The sequence below is a fragment of the Brienomyrus brachyistius genome, chromosome 3 (genome assembly GCF_023856365.1).
Source record: "Brienomyrus brachyistius isolate T26 chromosome 3, BBRACH_0.4, whole genome shotgun sequence".
Classification (NCBI taxonomy): domain Eukaryota; kingdom Metazoa; phylum Chordata; class Actinopteri; order Osteoglossiformes; family Mormyridae; genus Brienomyrus; species Brienomyrus brachyistius.
Genome location: NC_064535.1, coordinates 9,437,071 through 9,454,158, shown reverse-complemented (window position 1 = coordinate 9,454,158; position 17,088 = coordinate 9,437,071). Strand labels below are relative to the sequence as shown.

The 17,088-nt window shown below is 39.1% G+C and overlaps 2 protein-coding genes across 4 annotated transcripts; one reads left to right on the top strand and one right to left on the bottom strand.

Annotated features, from left to right (window-relative positions):
* Positions 1-382: 382 nt before the first annotated feature.
* On the bottom strand, positions 383-5,896 carry eef1akmt2 (EEF1A lysine methyltransferase 2). 3 transcript variants are annotated; one of them, XM_049009410.1, is made up of 7 exons: positions 5,740-5,876; positions 5,460-5,592; positions 5,313-5,378; positions 5,072-5,186; positions 4,774-4,881; positions 2,374-2,590; positions 383-1,538 (listed from the first exon to the last, which is right to left on the bottom strand). In XM_049009410.1, exons 4-7 carry the CDS (start codon positions 5,168-5,170, stop codon positions 1,444-1,446), a joined length of 519 nt encoding a protein of 172 aa, XP_048865367.1. In that variant the 5' UTR covers positions 5,171-5,186; positions 5,313-5,378; positions 5,460-5,592; positions 5,740-5,876; the 3' UTR covers positions 383-1,443. The 3 variants fall into 3 exon arrangements, with proteins under 3 accessions (XP_048865367.1, XP_048865365.1, XP_048865366.1); XM_049009408.1 differs by lacking the exon at positions 5,460-5,592 and having other exon boundaries at positions 5,740-5,896; XM_049009409.1 differs by having other exon boundaries at positions 5,313-5,592.
* A 220-nt stretch (positions 5,897-6,116) lies between these two features.
* abraxas2 (abraxas 2, BRISC complex subunit) lies at positions 6,117-17,029 on the top strand. Its single transcript, XM_049009399.1, has 9 exons — positions 6,117-6,249; positions 8,158-8,248; positions 8,937-8,973; positions 9,162-9,228; positions 9,828-10,018; positions 11,193-11,312; positions 12,845-12,929; positions 13,139-13,256; positions 14,457-17,029. Exons 1-9 carry the CDS (start codon positions 6,127-6,129, stop codon positions 14,939-14,941), a joined length of 1,317 nt encoding a protein of 438 aa, XP_048865356.1. The 5' UTR covers positions 6,117-6,126; the 3' UTR covers positions 14,942-17,029.
* Positions 17,030-17,088: the final 59 nt, after the last annotated feature.

The following is a 17,088-nucleotide window of genomic DNA, read 5'->3' as shown; positions in this document are numbered from 1 at the left end:
GATATAGTATGGTTCGCGTTTTATGTCTTTCAAATTTGAAGTACCCTCCGTAAGTAAATTCGACACGAATTTCTGGGTTTGTTCAAGTTTTAAAGTGATGCAGATCTTCATGGCTTTCATCATGAAAAAAATAATAAACCCAAACGTCAGATTTAACAAAAACTCAATATGTTCGTTAGTTGCATAATTAATATTTTGTTGGGTCCCTGAAACAAGGTTGCAGTTCTTTTCTTCCTTAGCGTGTCAAAGTTTATGACTGAAATGTAGAGGAGAGGGTTTCCCCCAATTTCCACATTACTGCACAACCACTAAAACCGCAGCTATATAAGTAATTTAATCAATATGTGAAAATCATATTATAAGACCAGGTGTCCAAGCAATGGAAAAACACTGATATTTTATTTTTCTTTTGAAAGTTAACACTGTACAGTCATGGATTTGGAGCCCAAATGTTGGTGATACAACCTCCATACATTTCTATGTTTCACACTACAGTAATTGAAACATTTTTGATATACAATTAAAAAATAACACACAATACATTTAACGCCTGGTTTTTAAACCAATAACCGAGATAGATTTTTGATTTATTGCTAATCAACTATTTTTTGTACAACTAATATGAAGTTTGATAAACGTCCGGGAATGTACATATAGCCTTTACAAAAATATTGTGGAAAATCTTAAAAACATGCAGCCTCATTTGCCAGAGTGAAATTTTTGAATTCTTAAGAAAGATTAAAACGCTGGTAACACTGTAATATTGGATCGTAAGATACTTGATTACTGGTTTCTTCATTGGCAGCGTAATAATTAAAAAACCTCCCAAGTGATTGCGTACAGATTCTTAAGCTTTTTACGTAATGCCTAAAAATAAAGTGATGTTGTTTGAGTTAAGACCTCATTCTATTAACAGATGACAGTAGACAAAAAGCAAAAAGTAACGCCACAAAAAATGAAATATTACAGGTTAGTGAAGAACCCCACCTACTGTTCTATTCCTGTTTTATGTTTAAGACATTAAAACTAATAATATCTAAATATATCAACCACACCAAAATTGAAAATGATATCCTTATGCTATGAGAGAAAGTGCAGAACTAATTGAATATGGAAACCTTTCTTAATAAATATAAGGTCAAAGAAAGCAGTAATCCAGGACATTTTAGGCAATTAAAAAAAAAACCTTAATTTGACATATTTATACAAGAGAGGTAGGATCTTTTTAATGACTCCATCAATATAGCTATACATAGTTTAAAACTGAGAGCATGCAATGGCCTATCAATTTCACAAACCCAGGTCAAAATGAAAGTTACTCTTCAGGATGTTCAACCAAAATAAATCCTTATGTCGTAAACTGAACACAAACATGTTTTGTTGACAATGTAACAGAGCAGGGGGATGCTTGTCACGCAGTGCTGTTTGGTGTGACATCAGAACTCATATTCGTTCAAGAACCAAGACAGTGACATTATTTCCAGTTCTGCCACCAAACTGAAAGCTAGGTGTTGGCAGCTCATGCAGGAACTTGAACCCTGTAGGGCAGAGTACAGACACGTTTAAAGGTGGTGATTACAAGCAGATAAGATACATCCAGCGGTTGTAACCTTACTTTAAAGTCGGCCTTCCTGGAATTTCACATTTTATAAACTTAGAACATCTCTGTATCTTAGAAGACAATCTGAATGGTTGGAATTTCCAAATAATCTGCCTGGCAGATTGGTCAGTTTTCTCTCCTGTTACTAATACCTGGGGAATTAATGGGAGGAGTGACTGAGGGCATCTGCCCCCCCGTTAATTAAGCGTCTTGCATTAAACCATAACCCCTAACATCTCCAGTAGATTTTAGAAAGAGTCATGTGACAGACTAGTTGGTGAAAGTTTACTTGAAATGGCACAAGTAACTTAAAATTAATAACTCAGTTACTACTCAAGTACAAATCATGAACAAATATAGTAAATGCATGAGATACATGAACAGTCATGACTAATTAATGATGAACGAACATGGGATCATTAAGTAACACTTATTTTTCTGGATAATTAACACATTAATGTTGAGTGTAGTACTATATTATTTTTGGGCAGATGTGTAACTTGTATCATCATCAATTGTTTGTAAATATTGTAAATACTTGTCTAACAACAGTAAATCTTTGTGTTCATTTTACCGCTGGTCTTTCTCCTTATGTTATGGTCAGACCCTGCATAACAGAGCCCCCTCATATAAAGTGTTACTGTCTAGTTTGCCACATTTAAAGCATGGAATTGCTGCTTCGTCGAGAAAGAGTGAAAATGACTGCACATCACTTTTAAAATAATAGCCATCACTGACATCAGAATCTGGACATTAACTGGAAGGCCACTCACCATTGCTGAATATATCCAACAGCTGCTCTTTAGTCCAGTTACAGGAAGTGATGACAAAGAATCCACCCATCCTGAGCACTCCCTGAAGAGCTTTAACGTAGCGCTCTTTCCCATCATCCTTAGCACTGACATTGAGAGTTATGGCATCGAATGTGCCCTTGTCTATACTTATGTCAAAACTACCCAACTCCTCAGAGAAACTAAGGAAGTCCATTTCCTGTAATCAAACAGGAGGAAAAAACCAACCATTTAAATTCAGCACAAATAAACAAATCTTTATCTATTCATTATCCTTAGCAATAATAATGTTTTTATACATAAGTATTAACACTTTTTTAAGCAAATAAGGTAAAAATGGTATTAATTTACATAGGCCCTCACTGGTGTTGGAGACCATACAAATTGTATAAAGATTTTGAAATGCTGCAAGTCGGATCCATTTTCTACATTCAAAAGGCTATTTCTGACTGTATTTTTATAGCACTGATGGCAAAGAATATGTTCTGCAGTACAGTTGTGCTCTGGTACTGAGTCATGTTGTTGGGGCAGACCACCTCATTGGACAGTTGTGCTGTGGTATTGAGTCATGTTGTTTGGGACAGACCACCTCATTGGACAGTTGTGCTCTGGTACTGAGTCATGTTGTTGGGGCAGACCACCTCATTGGACAGTTGTGCTGTGGTACTGAGTCATGTTGTTTGGGACAGACCACCTCCTTGGACAGTTGTGCTGTGGTATTGAGTCATGTTGTTTGGGGCAGACCACCTCATTGGACAGTTGTGCTGTGGTATTGAGTCATGTTGTTTATGACAGACCACCACATTGGACAGTTGTGCTGTGGTATTGAGTCATGTTGTTTGGCGCAGACCACCTCATTGGACAGTTGTGCTGTGGTATTGAGTCATGTTGTTTGGGGCAGACCACTACATTGGACAGTTGTGCTGTGGTATTGAGTCATGTTGTTTGGCGCAGACCACCTCATTGGACAGTTGTGCTGTGGTATTGAGTCATGTTGTTTGGCGCAGACCACCTCATTGGACAGTTGTGCTCTGGTACTGAGTCATGTTGTTTATGACAGATCACCTCATTGGACAGTTGTGCTGTGGTATTGAGTCATGTTGTTTGGGGCAGACCACTACATTGGACAGTTGTGCTGTGGTATTGAGTCATGTTGTTTGGGGCAGACCACTACATTGGACAGTTGTGCTGTGGTATTGAGTCATGTTGTTTGGGGCAGACCACTACATTGGACAGTTGTGCTGTGGTATTGAGTCATGTTGTTTGGGGCAGACCACTACATTGGACAGTTGTGCTGTGGTATTGAGTCATGTTGTTTGGCGCAGACCACCTCATTGGACAGTTGACCTTTATGTTTTGTTACATCTCTTATGGACAGCAGGCTCTTGTCTGATGCTGTAATGCATTCAGGGCACTCGCTTGGCATTGAAGGAGCAATTCTCCTGCCAGTGGGAGACACATAGCCCCACTGTAGCATGTGCAATGGATAAGAACTTTGGTAGGTTGTGCAGTATGACTCCACTCCATTGTACTATCTTGACCATCATCCAACTAAATTAATGGCCAACTAAATTCTTACAGAGAGGTAGAAAAAACTAGTTAGATATGACAGGGAGGATGAGCTCGAGTTTCATCACGTGACTTTCCAGACATTGCTGCCTGGGAGACTTACCTGTTGGCAGTAAATTCTCTACACTAAGCAATAAATAGAAAAGTGCCAAAACTAGGGTCAATATTGACTCCACCATGCCATCTGCCAAGATATCCATTACCACAGAACACCATTCTCACATATATGGAAATCCAGCATGAATCTATGCATAGTGCAAGTGGAAACAACCTTGGTTGTGAATGAGGCGGTTAATTTGTCAGACTTTTACAAGATTACCCTTGATTACTTTTAACACCTCTCTGGTGCCGTCTCTCCCCTTGCAAAATAAACATGGCAGAGATTCCTCACACTGGAAAAGCATCCTTGGGCCAGAGTATACTACGGAAAGTGTAACTATTTCATTGAACAGTAAGAGCAGTGCAAGCAGTAGACTGCTTGATATAGAAATAAAATTAAAACCTGAAGGAATCTTTAAAAAGATCCGCTAAACCTTTTCACTTGATCGCGTGCTGTTTTAATTGTTTTGCCCCAGCTTTGATGAAATGGGGGTCGACTTAAAAGTTGTCAGTAAAGCCCAATGCTTCCACCAGCTGTTCACTTTCAGAACTGCAGCATTCAGCATTAAACCATTTTCCATAATACTGTTTGCTCTTGTACATGCTGCTGGTAAATGACAAAAAAAAAAATCATCATATTTCTAAAAACACATGGGAGACATATTTAAAAAGCACCGCGTAACACCTTGTGCAGCTGTTTCGTTAAGGAGTTACCTTAACTTTTACGCCGGATAAGGCTTCTTTCTCCAGTATGTTGTTTGACAGCTTCACAGCTGAAGTTGAATAATCTATCCCTGTGAGATTTGTAAATCCATGCTTAGCCTGTGGAAAATTAAATGCGAGACAAGGATATTTCAGACAAATACAGCACAATACCTCATTAAAACTGCGGTTATATTAATTACATCAAAATATTAAATTACTATGCACCTTGAGATGCAAAACCGGTACATGAGCAACAACACAGGACGTGTTATTTTCTTAGCGGTCATTTATTTTTAATGAAACGCACCAGTTCAACAAGGAAGACGCCGTTTCCAGTTCCAATATCAAGAATAGCAGCATTTCTGGGGATTTTCATTTTGTCCAGCCACCTGACTACACGCTCCATGCTCTCCTCTCCAAACCTAGAAGGAAACAAACAAACACACTTTATGTAAACGAACCTCTCGTACTGTATATTGTCTGATACATTAAAATACAGAATAATTTTACTGCTCACATAATGTGAAAACACGGAGTAAGATTTTTACCATATCTCACCGACATCCCCTATGTCTTCGAATGCTTGCAATTCTCTTTGATAGGCATCATCCCAACTAAAACACAGACAAATAATATATATAATAATACAAAGTTAAGGACATGAACCCTCACGCCGTGTGTATGAGTTGTCACACTTTCTCTCCGGATTTCGCGGGATTGCTGCGATTCTTTCATGCAGTCCAAGGATAAATGTCGTTAAATCATCTTGTGCCGTGTTTCACTGCCTTGCTTCCCTTTGCTGCACAGGACAGCCTCCAGGTTGAAGGGCTGGGGGATGGATATACCGTAACTGCTTTGCGACTTCTGCTCCAGGACAAACTTAATTTCCATTACAGCGCGACTTATTAGGTCAGTAGCTATTGAAAATGAATAGAATAAAAATCGATCTGTACAATTAAATGCTTATTTACTTACTACTCTTTTGTTCCCAACTTTGAAGGCAAGAAATCTTCGCCCAAATCTTCATCTTCTTTTTGTTTTTCATCGCATCTAGCAGCATGGTGACAAACCTGCGAGCTGAATTTCGAATCCATGCTGTCAGAAGACACGCCTTCCAGGAAGTCACAGGAAGAAGCATTATTAGCACGGACACAGGGACCCGTTAAATAAACAAAAAAAAATAAAAGTTGTATAGAAAAATAATTATTTCAAAGTCTCTTTACGTTTAGAGTACAATGTTATTATAAAGTACATGAGTTGCAAAATAATGTACCTGCAATATGCATACTGAACGTCTATTATTTTTCACACCGCCTACATATCCCAGAACACCTTGAAAAGATACCGGATGTTCATGACGTAATGAAGATTTGGGCCGTAGGGGATTGTGGGGCAGGTGGGGAAGCTTCCATTATGGCGGCTTCCATTTCAGGTTATACTTTCAGTTCTGTGTGTTATCACAGTGCTAACAGCAACTCCGACCACGTAAGTATTCCAAGTCGCTGATCAAAATTGAGAGGGATATGTTGAGTTATTTGGTTTGTTTGGTCATTTCCGGTGCATTATGTGAAGGGTATCAAGTTTCTCCAGTGTCATCTTAAAATGCTGCAGCTCACAGTGACATATTTGGCTAAATAACTGGACTATCTTCTTAGTTAACTTGGTATCTGATAGTAATTTTGCGACTAATGTTTTGTGTCTTGCCGTATAGCTGGGTTTAATCGACTATAGATTTGTGTTTTTGTGCCATTGTTCACACATTACTTTGTACCTATACAAAACCACATATATGAACAGAAAGTCGGTTGACCACTGAGTCAAGCCTGTGAGAGCGCTGTGCCCTGTGAGACGATAATTAGTTTGGTCAGAAAGAGAAGCCTTTTGTTTTGCTTCAGCGTTAGTAGTAAACGTTTGTTCGTTTAGCTCCCTAATTAGTAAACATCAGTCAATAACATAGTTATTTATTCCTCAGGTTAAAATTCTGGTATGAGATTGTGAGTTTTTTTAAAATACAATTTTAAATTAGGAATTTATTGAATTATTGAAGTGCATTTAGTTACATTCGAAAAGAATGTATATGTCATCAGAAATTACCATGAGTTATTTTGCCAGTTTTATGATGGCTGGTATCCTGACTGTTCTGCAGATTATGGCATGAAAGCAAATTATTAGTTTCCAGAAAAAAAAAATACTAAAGTTGCTTGTTTAGCTCTTGTTTAGTTTTAGCTTTGCCTCTACATGTTAAGGGAAATCCTGTGTGCCTGTAGTCTGAAACTGACAAGCTTCTGATGAGTTATGGTCAAACAGATGCCATTGCTGATCTGTTATATTTCCCATATATGGAGATCTGATGGATATAATATTTATCCATATCTTTGTGTAAGAAGTTTAAAGTATGTTCAATTAAGTTCTTATTTTCTTTATGGTATTTAATAAAAGACAAAAGTAAACCAGTGGATGAGATATCGCACCACTGTAGACAAGTCTTGTCTCTTGTAAGTGTAAAATGTCCAGAAGACATTTTTAGTTATATTGTGTATAGTGGAGCACGGGACTCGTTTTGGATCATTCTTGGATGTCATTAGGTGTGTCCCAGGATGTATAGAATTATACTTCATAGGACAAATGTCAAGTGAATGCCTAGGACTTTCTGTCACTTGACTGGATTCTTCTTAGTCCTAGATGTTATACAATTAGTCTGGCAAAGGTCTGCAGCTTAATTAGCTTAGGACTTTTTGAATTGAACAACAAATGCGGCACTGATGCATTCTCATTTTTAATGAATTAGTTCTGTGTTTAAAGTTTGCTCTGTGCATTTCAGCTACTGTTTTGCTTGACAACTAAATTGGCTGATTTTCTTAATTGTCAGCTTTATGTGCAATGTTTTGGTGCTGTTTCACCTAAATATTTTAGAACTCCTTAAATGGTTTAAACGTGTTTTTTTTCCTTAGTCTGCTAACAGCAGCAATGAAGAAAGCTTGGAAGCTTTACCTTCTTCCAGGCAGTGGGGCTGTGCTCCCATAAGGTCCTGGGTTACAGCTTTTTATCTGCCTTGGTTTATGACTTTGTATTGAACCTCAGGAAATTCGTCAGGAACAATTCCAGTAGTTGATGATGCTGCAATGGAAGGCAGCTTGCCGATCTTCTTTTTTTGACTTTGGGCCTGATTTCTGTCATGTCATTTAACTGTTCTGATTTATTGTTTTGTTAGTCACGTCTATGATTAATGGTGTTTTTGCTAAATGTTTTTGTTAGAATAGAGCCGTTCTTGTTTTTCCTTATCGTGTAATGTTTTAGTAATAGTGTTATAGTTATTCTCAGTGGATTTGAACTGCAGACCAGATTTCAGTGTGTCGCAATGTAACAATGCAAAAAATATGTTGCTTTCTTTAGGAAGGTTTTTTGCTGGGGGACGTGAGGCGAGAGGAATCATTTAGCATAAGTGATGCTCAGATCAGCAACACTGAATTTCTCCAAGTAGTTGGTAAGATCTCTGTTCCTACTCAATGTCATTTATGGAAACAAGGTTTATTAATAAAAGTAAGCATATGTTTTTTTGTTGTTTATATATGGTGAAGTAAATGTTAAGCAAAAGAGTAGCATTCAGGCATGTCTGCAAACAAAAGGTGCTTTCAGCATTACAGCAGCAGTTATGAACAGGATAAGGCAAATCAACATAATAGCACAATGTAAAGGGACAGAGAATTACATATAAATATAAAATTGTGTGTGTATAAACATTGTATAAATATGTGTTTATGCATGTATGTATATAGTTTCCAGAAACTATATATATAATGCATATTTTGTATATATGCATTTAATATTGTGTCCATATATATGTTTATGCATGTATGCTTATATAATATATATAATAAAATGCACATTTTTTTAAATATAAATATACATTTTAAGACCTAGGGGTGGTACTACACAAAGTAATGAATGGTAGAATATAAACATAGGCCATGAGGTTAGGTGGTTTCCTGTGAGGAGACATGACACATAATGCAGTAATAATAACAACAAAAATAATAGTGCTAGTAGTGAACATAGTTGTAGTAGTAATTTTATTATAAAGATAATAGTACTAACACATTACCGGTGTTGAAATTTAGTGTGTTCATGCATTCTGTAGAATTCTTCCTCATATATATGCTGTATATTTACAGAAATCCATAACCATGAACCTTGTGCACAACTGTTTAGGTAAGATGTCTTTATACATTTCAGTAAACGTTTCATTTATTTGATCATTTGTATCAACGTCTTAAATTAAATTGCTGTTTTGTCTGTTCATTTAACAATATACCCAGCTAAACTAACTGGAACAACCATCCCAGGGCAAGGTCCAAGTGTTACAAAGTGAATATTAATCAGTCTGCCTCTTGTTTCAGCTTTTATGACTACGCAGGTAAAGTGAGTGAAGTGAACCTCAACAAAATTCTCAAAGATAGAAGAAAAGTAAGTTTTGCTGCTTTGAAACATTGACCTAGACAAAGACCCCATTCCCACAAGCTTGGACAAAATTATTTTAATATATGTTATGTTTTTTAGCTAATGCCTTTTCCCAAACTGACTTACACATTTGTACATGTTCATTTCTGAATATTTTGCTGGATCATTTCTGGTTAAATTCTATGCTCATGGCAACTACAAGTCTTTGTCTTTAATTCCTGTTTTTCTGCCATGTGTTGTGTGTTTTTCTTTTTAATAGTCTGTCTTGTTCCCCTGTTTTCTCCCCACAATTCAAAAACATGTTAAGGTGAATTGCAGTTACCAAAATTGCTTATAGGTGTGAGTGTGGGTGTATGGCTTGTGTGCCCTGCGATGATTTGGTGCCCCGTCCTGGATTAATCTCTGCCTTGCACCCGTAGCTTCGGGGAAATGCTCTGGAGCCCTCGTGACCCTGCTTAGGACAAGCGAGCATGGATGGATGGATGGATGGATGGATGGATGGATGGATGGATGGATGGACCACAATCTAATTAAGCTGTGCAACAGATGTTTGTTGGCTCAAATGATGAATTGTCACAAAAAAACCATATGTATGTTCTCTTCAGAATGTCATTGGCTGGTACCGGTTCAGAAGAAACACACAGCAACAAATGTCATTCAGGGAACAGATCATCCACAAGCAGTTGACACAGATCTTGGGCGTGCCCGACCTTGTCTTCCTTCTCTTCAGCTTCATCTCCACTGCCAACAACTCAACACACGCGCTAGAGTATGTGCTCTTCAGGCCAAACAAACGGTATGGTGATGTCCATCTCAAGTTCGATCGTTCAGTTTTGTGTTTCTGTTACTGTAACCATAATATTTGCACTTAACAACCCTAAACAATGAGTATCGGTTTTGGTTTCTATAACTTCCTTGAAAGAAAATAGCCTGGAATGTTGATACAGATCTATTGAGTAGTAATTAAAACTAACCAAAAATATCTATAATGTGTGTTCAGAATGTATATTAAGATATTGTGAGGTTTTCTGCATCAGAAAAGCAGAAAAATGGTTGCAAGTGAGAGAGAGTCCTCAAAAATGGCCATATCACCGAGTGAGTACTTGGATGACCCAGTCTCAACAAAAACTGTATACCTTAAGCTTCGCTAAGCTGGTGTTTATGACATTTGTACAACCTGCTTGTATCCAAGGCTGATGGGCACAGACCTATATCACCCAGTTTAAGGAGCCTATTAGCTAGATCCCTGAGTATTGAAAAAGGCTTCATATGGTCCAGTGGATCATCTTTCAGCTACTTTCTCTGAATATAAACCCAACCAGAAAGAGGAAAGACAAAGGTTGCATTCCGCCCACAGTGTCTGTTGCTATGGGCAGACAGCTTATGGGAGTCATTAGGTCCAATAGTTGCTCTGCGTGGTTGTATAATAGCCAAGGAATATGACGTCATAGTGCAACTCTGTTCCTTCGTGATGTTCTCATATTCCAGGATGTTAATACTCCCATATACACTGCTCAAAAAATCTAAAGGTTTGCTTTATGAACGCCAGGATGAAGTGAAATGACTTCCATATACTTCTGGGATGTTTTGGGGTGCAGCGTAAGCAGTAGATTCATCCCAGTTCCGCGATCCTTTTTGTTTCTTGAGGAACATTTCATCACACACTGCTTAAAACATGTGACTGCATTCAGAGCTAAATTTAAGCTGTTCTGAAGACCGAAGGTCAACTTACACGTCACAGATCCTTGCCGGTAATGTTTTCTCATGTTGTACACACACCACAGGCTTTGCTGAATGCTTAATTCATCTTTGCAATGGATTGTTGATATTACTGCCAAGACACTGACTTCCAGCCTTACGTCTGAGTGTCACTTGTAGTGAGCTTCAGGACAGGGTGATCATTTAATATACATTGTGTCTGAAGAGGCGGGGATCTTCAGTGCAGCCTGTTTGTGCTCTTCATCCTGAAGGTACAATCAAAGGGTCTCCCTCAGCATCCCCAACCTTGGCAACACCAGCCAGCAAGAATACAAGGTATCCTCTGTACCAAACACATCGTTGAACTACGCCAAGGTGATCAAAGAACAGGGGTGAGTGATCGCTATGAGTTTGGTGGGGTTGCTAACAAAGGTTACCTGGCTTTCGTTTGAGACACCAATGTAATTTATAGTTCACCAAATATGGAAAGACCCAAACTAAAAGGTGTGCGATGGGCCCTATGCTGCCGAAATAAACTGTGTGGTGGGCAGACAACTAAAATGCTAACATTGTGGAGAAGGGATTCAGCATGAATCATGTTCGTCTGCAACTAACTATGTAGCCCCATGTAGCACCTTGGTGTTCTGCTATTAGAAATATGCAAACAAACATATATAAAGCCATCCCAGTGGTCAAATTTCATTTTCAATCAGTGTTTGCATGAGACACTTATGCAGAATCTAGGTTTTCTTGCAAACGCTGTTCATGATACATTTTTTCATGCATACATTATGTCATCAAAATTTACATAACTAGGAAGAAAATAAGGAGTATAACATTAATTTGTTCTTTTATACTGTAATCTCTCAGCAGTTTTGTATGAAAATGGTCTGTTAACTAGAGTGAAGTGTGATTTAACATGAATCAAAAATGATTATATAATAACAAATTTGGTGTGAAAAATAATTTGTATCTTTACACTTTTAAACGGTTTAGAATAGAATAGCAATTCATGCTCTTTCGGTAAATTGGATACTTTTCACATTATACCGTCCTGCTCTACATGAGAAAGTGTCACCAATATCTATATATGAAGGTGAAAGCAAGTTTTGCAGTCAGAGAAAAGGGTCAACTTGTGTTCAGCACTATTGGAGCAGTTGTTCAAGGTTATAAAGTTCTAACCTGCAACTCCCAGGACACTGGGGGAGATAGCAGAGCTGCTGTCAAATTCGTTTAAACTTAAAATCTTAGATACAGACGCTCCTCTACTTACGGATGAGATGTGTTCCGAACAGCCGTTCGTACCATGAAATGAAATAAAGTCGTTATTCAACATCATTTAAGGGTATACGCAAGTACTAAGAACCAGGATGCTGGGAGTACGGACGCACGGTGCGCTGCTGCGTGGTGGGAATAGCGGCCTGAAGTCGTACTGGGCGGAATTAGCACACAGGAAAAAAAAATGATGTTGCGGACAGGAAACGGGAGCCCAATGAACACAATTTGGACTTACAGTCCCCTTCGTTCGTATGTCTGAAAGTCCGTAAGTAGAGGAGCGTCTGTATTAACAAATTTAGCCTATAATCAAAGCATCATTGTTTTTTGATTTTTGTACTCACAACCCTTAGAAGCCCAAATGAAAATATTACTGTATCAGACACTACTCTGTGTTAAATAGCTATACGTAGAATATTGACAATTTGTCATTTGGCCAGTTATAATTACAATAATAAACACAGCAATGCATGATCTGGACATGTATCAAGTCACATATCAAAGTCCTGGATTGTAAAGGCAGTAGACAGTAATGTAGATTAAACTGTTAGTTAAAATCTTTAACTAGTCGCTGTGTATTTCTGGTTGTGGTTCAGGTACGGTCTGTGAAATGCTCAGTTTAAAATTTTGATGTGGATGTCTGTTCCAGGGCTGAATTTTTTGACAAGGATGGAGTCATGAAAGATATCAGAACAATATTTCAGGTGTACAGTGCACTTCAAGAAAAGGTTCAGGTAAGATTTATACCGTTGAAAGATACAGGAAACTTTCAAAATCACACTTTCATGTGGTTTGTGACACGCTATGCCAGACTTGTCATGAGGGTATTGGCATGTTAGCATCTCGTAGTAACTGTATAACCACATCTTCTGTAACTGTGTCAGTCAAGTCTACGATGTTAGGGCACACGTTGTTGTCTTCATTGGTCCTCTTACTGTTGTAGGCTGTCTGTGGGGAGGTTGAACAGAGTGAACGTGTGAAAGAAAAAATCCAGGATGAAGTAAACAGACTCAAACAGGAAATAGCACTCAGAAAACGTAAGAGTGCAGAGGAAGAAAGAAGTAAGTCTTCTGCTGGTATATTGTCACAGACAGTGCATTCTGGGGCCACTTTATTAGGTAAGGCTAGCTAGTACTGGGCACAACCCATTTTGCCTCCGGAACCAGTATGGGGATATTGCTTTAAAAAGCCTGGTCATTCCTGGTCTGACCTCACCGGAGGGGGATGCTTCTGTGATGTTGCAACAACCTGGTGTCAACAGTCAGACTACATTCAAAATCGTGTAGATCACACATCATGGTCCTTCTTAGCCGAATGCTAACTGAGTCTCTGAACCCTATCTATGTACTGTGTGCGGTATAATTCAGTTGCAACTATGTACGTCGCTGTTTGGAACTTCATGCTTTATGCGTTAAGGCGTACGTAATAAACTAGCTACTGTGTGTGTTCTGGATGTTTAATAGAGCTCTGTCAGTGTGATGGGTCAGTAGGTAGCTCTATTGCTGTACAAGACTAGGCTAAGAGTTCAAATCCAGTGTGGTGACATTTTTAAGGTCTCCTCAATATAAACCTCAGATTTATAAATAGCCAAATGTCTTCTATTTTGTTTGGTTACCTATGGTTAAAGATTAAGGCTAGAAATGAATGGAGGGTCCCCACAATGACAGGAATATATGAACTTTGTGTGTGCATGTGTGTGTGTGTGCATGGTCACCAGATGTCCCCAGAATGTGATGGTTACCTGTTGTTTTGAAGGTGTGCGGATTTTTTCCCAGTTCCCACGTGGAGAAACGCAATTTGATAAAAAAACGTCTTGTATTTTGTTTGGTAACTTATGGTTACAGTTAGGGTTGTCATTATTGGGATTAGGTGTATGCCCATAGAAATGAATGAAGAGTGTCCACAAAGATCGATACCTAATCTGCCTTTGGCATTTGTGTGTGTCTGTGTGTGTTGTCCCTGCCTTGTGTGGGATTTTGTGTAGTGCAGCTTCCTGCTGCAATCCAAAAACATGTAATAAGGTGGTTTATTTATTTTTTTTGCCTCTGAGTTACCTAAATTGTCTGTGTGTGACCAGCAGTTTTGTATCCTTGCCTTGTGCATGAATGCATGGTTGGATGACCAGTGGGTTCATGATTTGCTTTGTTTTACTTTGGTTAACTTTGATTTTTGTAGTGATTTATAAAATTAGATTTTGTACAAGATAAGTAAATGCAAGCAGCAACAAAAATAGATTTATTTTTTCTCACTTCTGTTTACAGGACTCCAGGAATTAGAAGAAGCAGAAACTGTGGAGTCGAGCGCATCTGTAGTTGAAAATTCCGATTCTTCTGTGACGTCCAGGATTGGCTTCCGCAGCTCCACCTTGGAGCGGATGGGCCTGGAGAGACCCGGAACCTCGGACATGCCGCCGCTGTATTCGGATGTGGTCGGTCACGACTCCTCCTCGGCGCTCGGCAGCAAGGCCAACGTCGTCTTCCTCCCCAGACCTCAGGCAGTGGGCTCTCCGGGTCACCCTAACCCACTGAGTCTGCCGCTGGGCGATGGCTCCAGTTTGGACTCCTTGGACAGGCGGGCTGCTGGCCAGGAGGACGAGGAGGACCAGGAGGAAGAGGAGAGCAACGATTGTGAGAACCTAGAAAATGAGCTGTCCTTGTCACCTGGGGACGTGACGCTGCCACCCAGCCAGGGTCGGCCCGCTTCTCTCAGACCTGATGGCGACTCCCACGGCACTCAGAGCTCCTAGGCATGAACACGGGCATGTCGCACGCTGCGCTGGGAAGCAGTGTATCCCGACGGGTTGGGGGGGTCTCCGCCTTGGCAGTAAAACCTCTTGAGTGGATGGCTTTGCTGTGTTCTCATAGGTTGTATTATAGTTTTCGTTTCTTTGAATTATGCTAGAAAGTCCAGGCTGCCAGTTGCGACTCTCGGAAAAAGGCTTCTGGGGAAACTGGGCCGGTTTTGCCTTGGTTAAGGTCTAAAAGAAAAAAAAATCCCTTTGAAATAAATCTTTTTCAGGGGAAAGTTGTTTGGGGATTGATAGAGGAAACCAGCAGGGGGTGCTACAGTGGGTGGACCAGGTTTGGCCCCACTGCTGAAATAGACTAATGCTCTGGATTAATGTCTGACATCTGCTACCAACAGATAGCATCAAGTTGTACCATTACCTCTTGCACTATTTTGCCTTGTTTTATCGTTTGTTTAAAGGGAATTATTTTTCCGAGGCCTTTAAAGAGTCAAATTGGTGGTTATCTAACGTATGTATGTATGTAGATATGTATATACATATATATATTGCATTAGCTTGCACGTTTATCTTACACTTGACTAAGGACTGTCATTAGCGTTTTATTCCTTTTACATCCATATACCGTAGTCTTATTAATCGTGGCTGCCTATTTCTTTAACAAAGTGAATTCGGATGTAGGTTTCACTCAGTTACAACAAGGGGTGCTTATTTTAATACTACAAAGTAACATGGTCATCCTTTACCATGGCGCAATGTAAATGTATCAAATCACGGATATTTTATGCTCTTTACTGTACTTCAGTTTTTTTTTCTGGATTCTTTATCGTGCTTTGCCAGTCCTGTTTAGTTGTGCCAAAAACAGTAGGCTTCTATCTTTAGGACCAGATAGGATTGTCCTTTGTGTAGTACTTGGGATATACAGAATCAAGCACTATGTAGCTTGCTAATAGAAAACATTAGGCAGTGGTCTCTTGACACATTGAGAGCTAATGCTGAAAAGGAAATTTCTAACACTGCTTGTATTATCACTAATATTAACTGCTTGTTTCTGCTACTGAGATGAGACATGAAAGGGAGACTCTTTGTGGCACTCTGGGCCGGGCTGGTTTGAGTTCCGGGGGTTTCAGGCATTGAACAATGTTCTAATACAATGAGTAAATCCCGTGGCCTTAATTTCAGCCAGCGTTGTAGTGGAAACGGATATGATAAGACCTTGTTAGAGTCATGGTACCTTTTCTATCACCAAATCCGCATGTTGGGTGGTCAGACACCAAGAAGAATTATTCATAATGGTGCTTGGCTAGAAGATGACTTGATTTAGTTAAGCATAGCAGAAACTTGCAGGTCCTGGGTTCAAAGGACTTCGTACACAGGTCACAAATGGAGTACCGACTTGTTTATTGAAATTAATGCGCACTGAAAGCTATAGAGAGAACAGAATCAGCTGCTGTCAACTTAAATTTAATAAGAATAGCCATTAGTCTAGGTGAACAGTGTGGTGAGAAGCTTTACTCCGTCTGTCATTTGTGAAGGAGAACGCTTACGCGACCCAACGCTGGGGCTTCTTCTGCTTTAGAGTATTTTAGCATTCTAACATTTTAAATAACGACAACCATCTGACCGCGTCTAAGGTTAAGGCTTTTAGATAGATCCATGTTTGGTGATGATGGTGATGATAAACCTACAGTTCAAATGAGCGAGTTGTTTGTGAACAATGAATGTCTTTCCTAGAGAAAAGCTGAAAATAATCGGAACGTGTATATGAAAAACACATTAAACAGTACTGTATTTAATTATTATTTTCTTCCCCCATCTTATTCAAAACTAAAATATTTTGCAGGAGTGCTGGAGTTCAATACTTCAATCTGTGTGACACCGCCACACTGTGTGTGAGTGGTCTTTGAGGAGCTGCTTCATTTCCAAGCACAAACTCATGCTTTACTCAACCCTTGTCGTCGGATACCTGTATCAAAGTGGAAAAGGTGTCATACATAGATTGCTTATACAACCGGAACAGGTTACTTTGCAGATATTTCACCTCAGTCTGAACTTAATTTGTATGACGTAATAAAGTAACTACAGATACTTTGCCTTTCTGTTTTACTATGTGTACAAGATTGCATCATTTTGTTACTGGATAATGC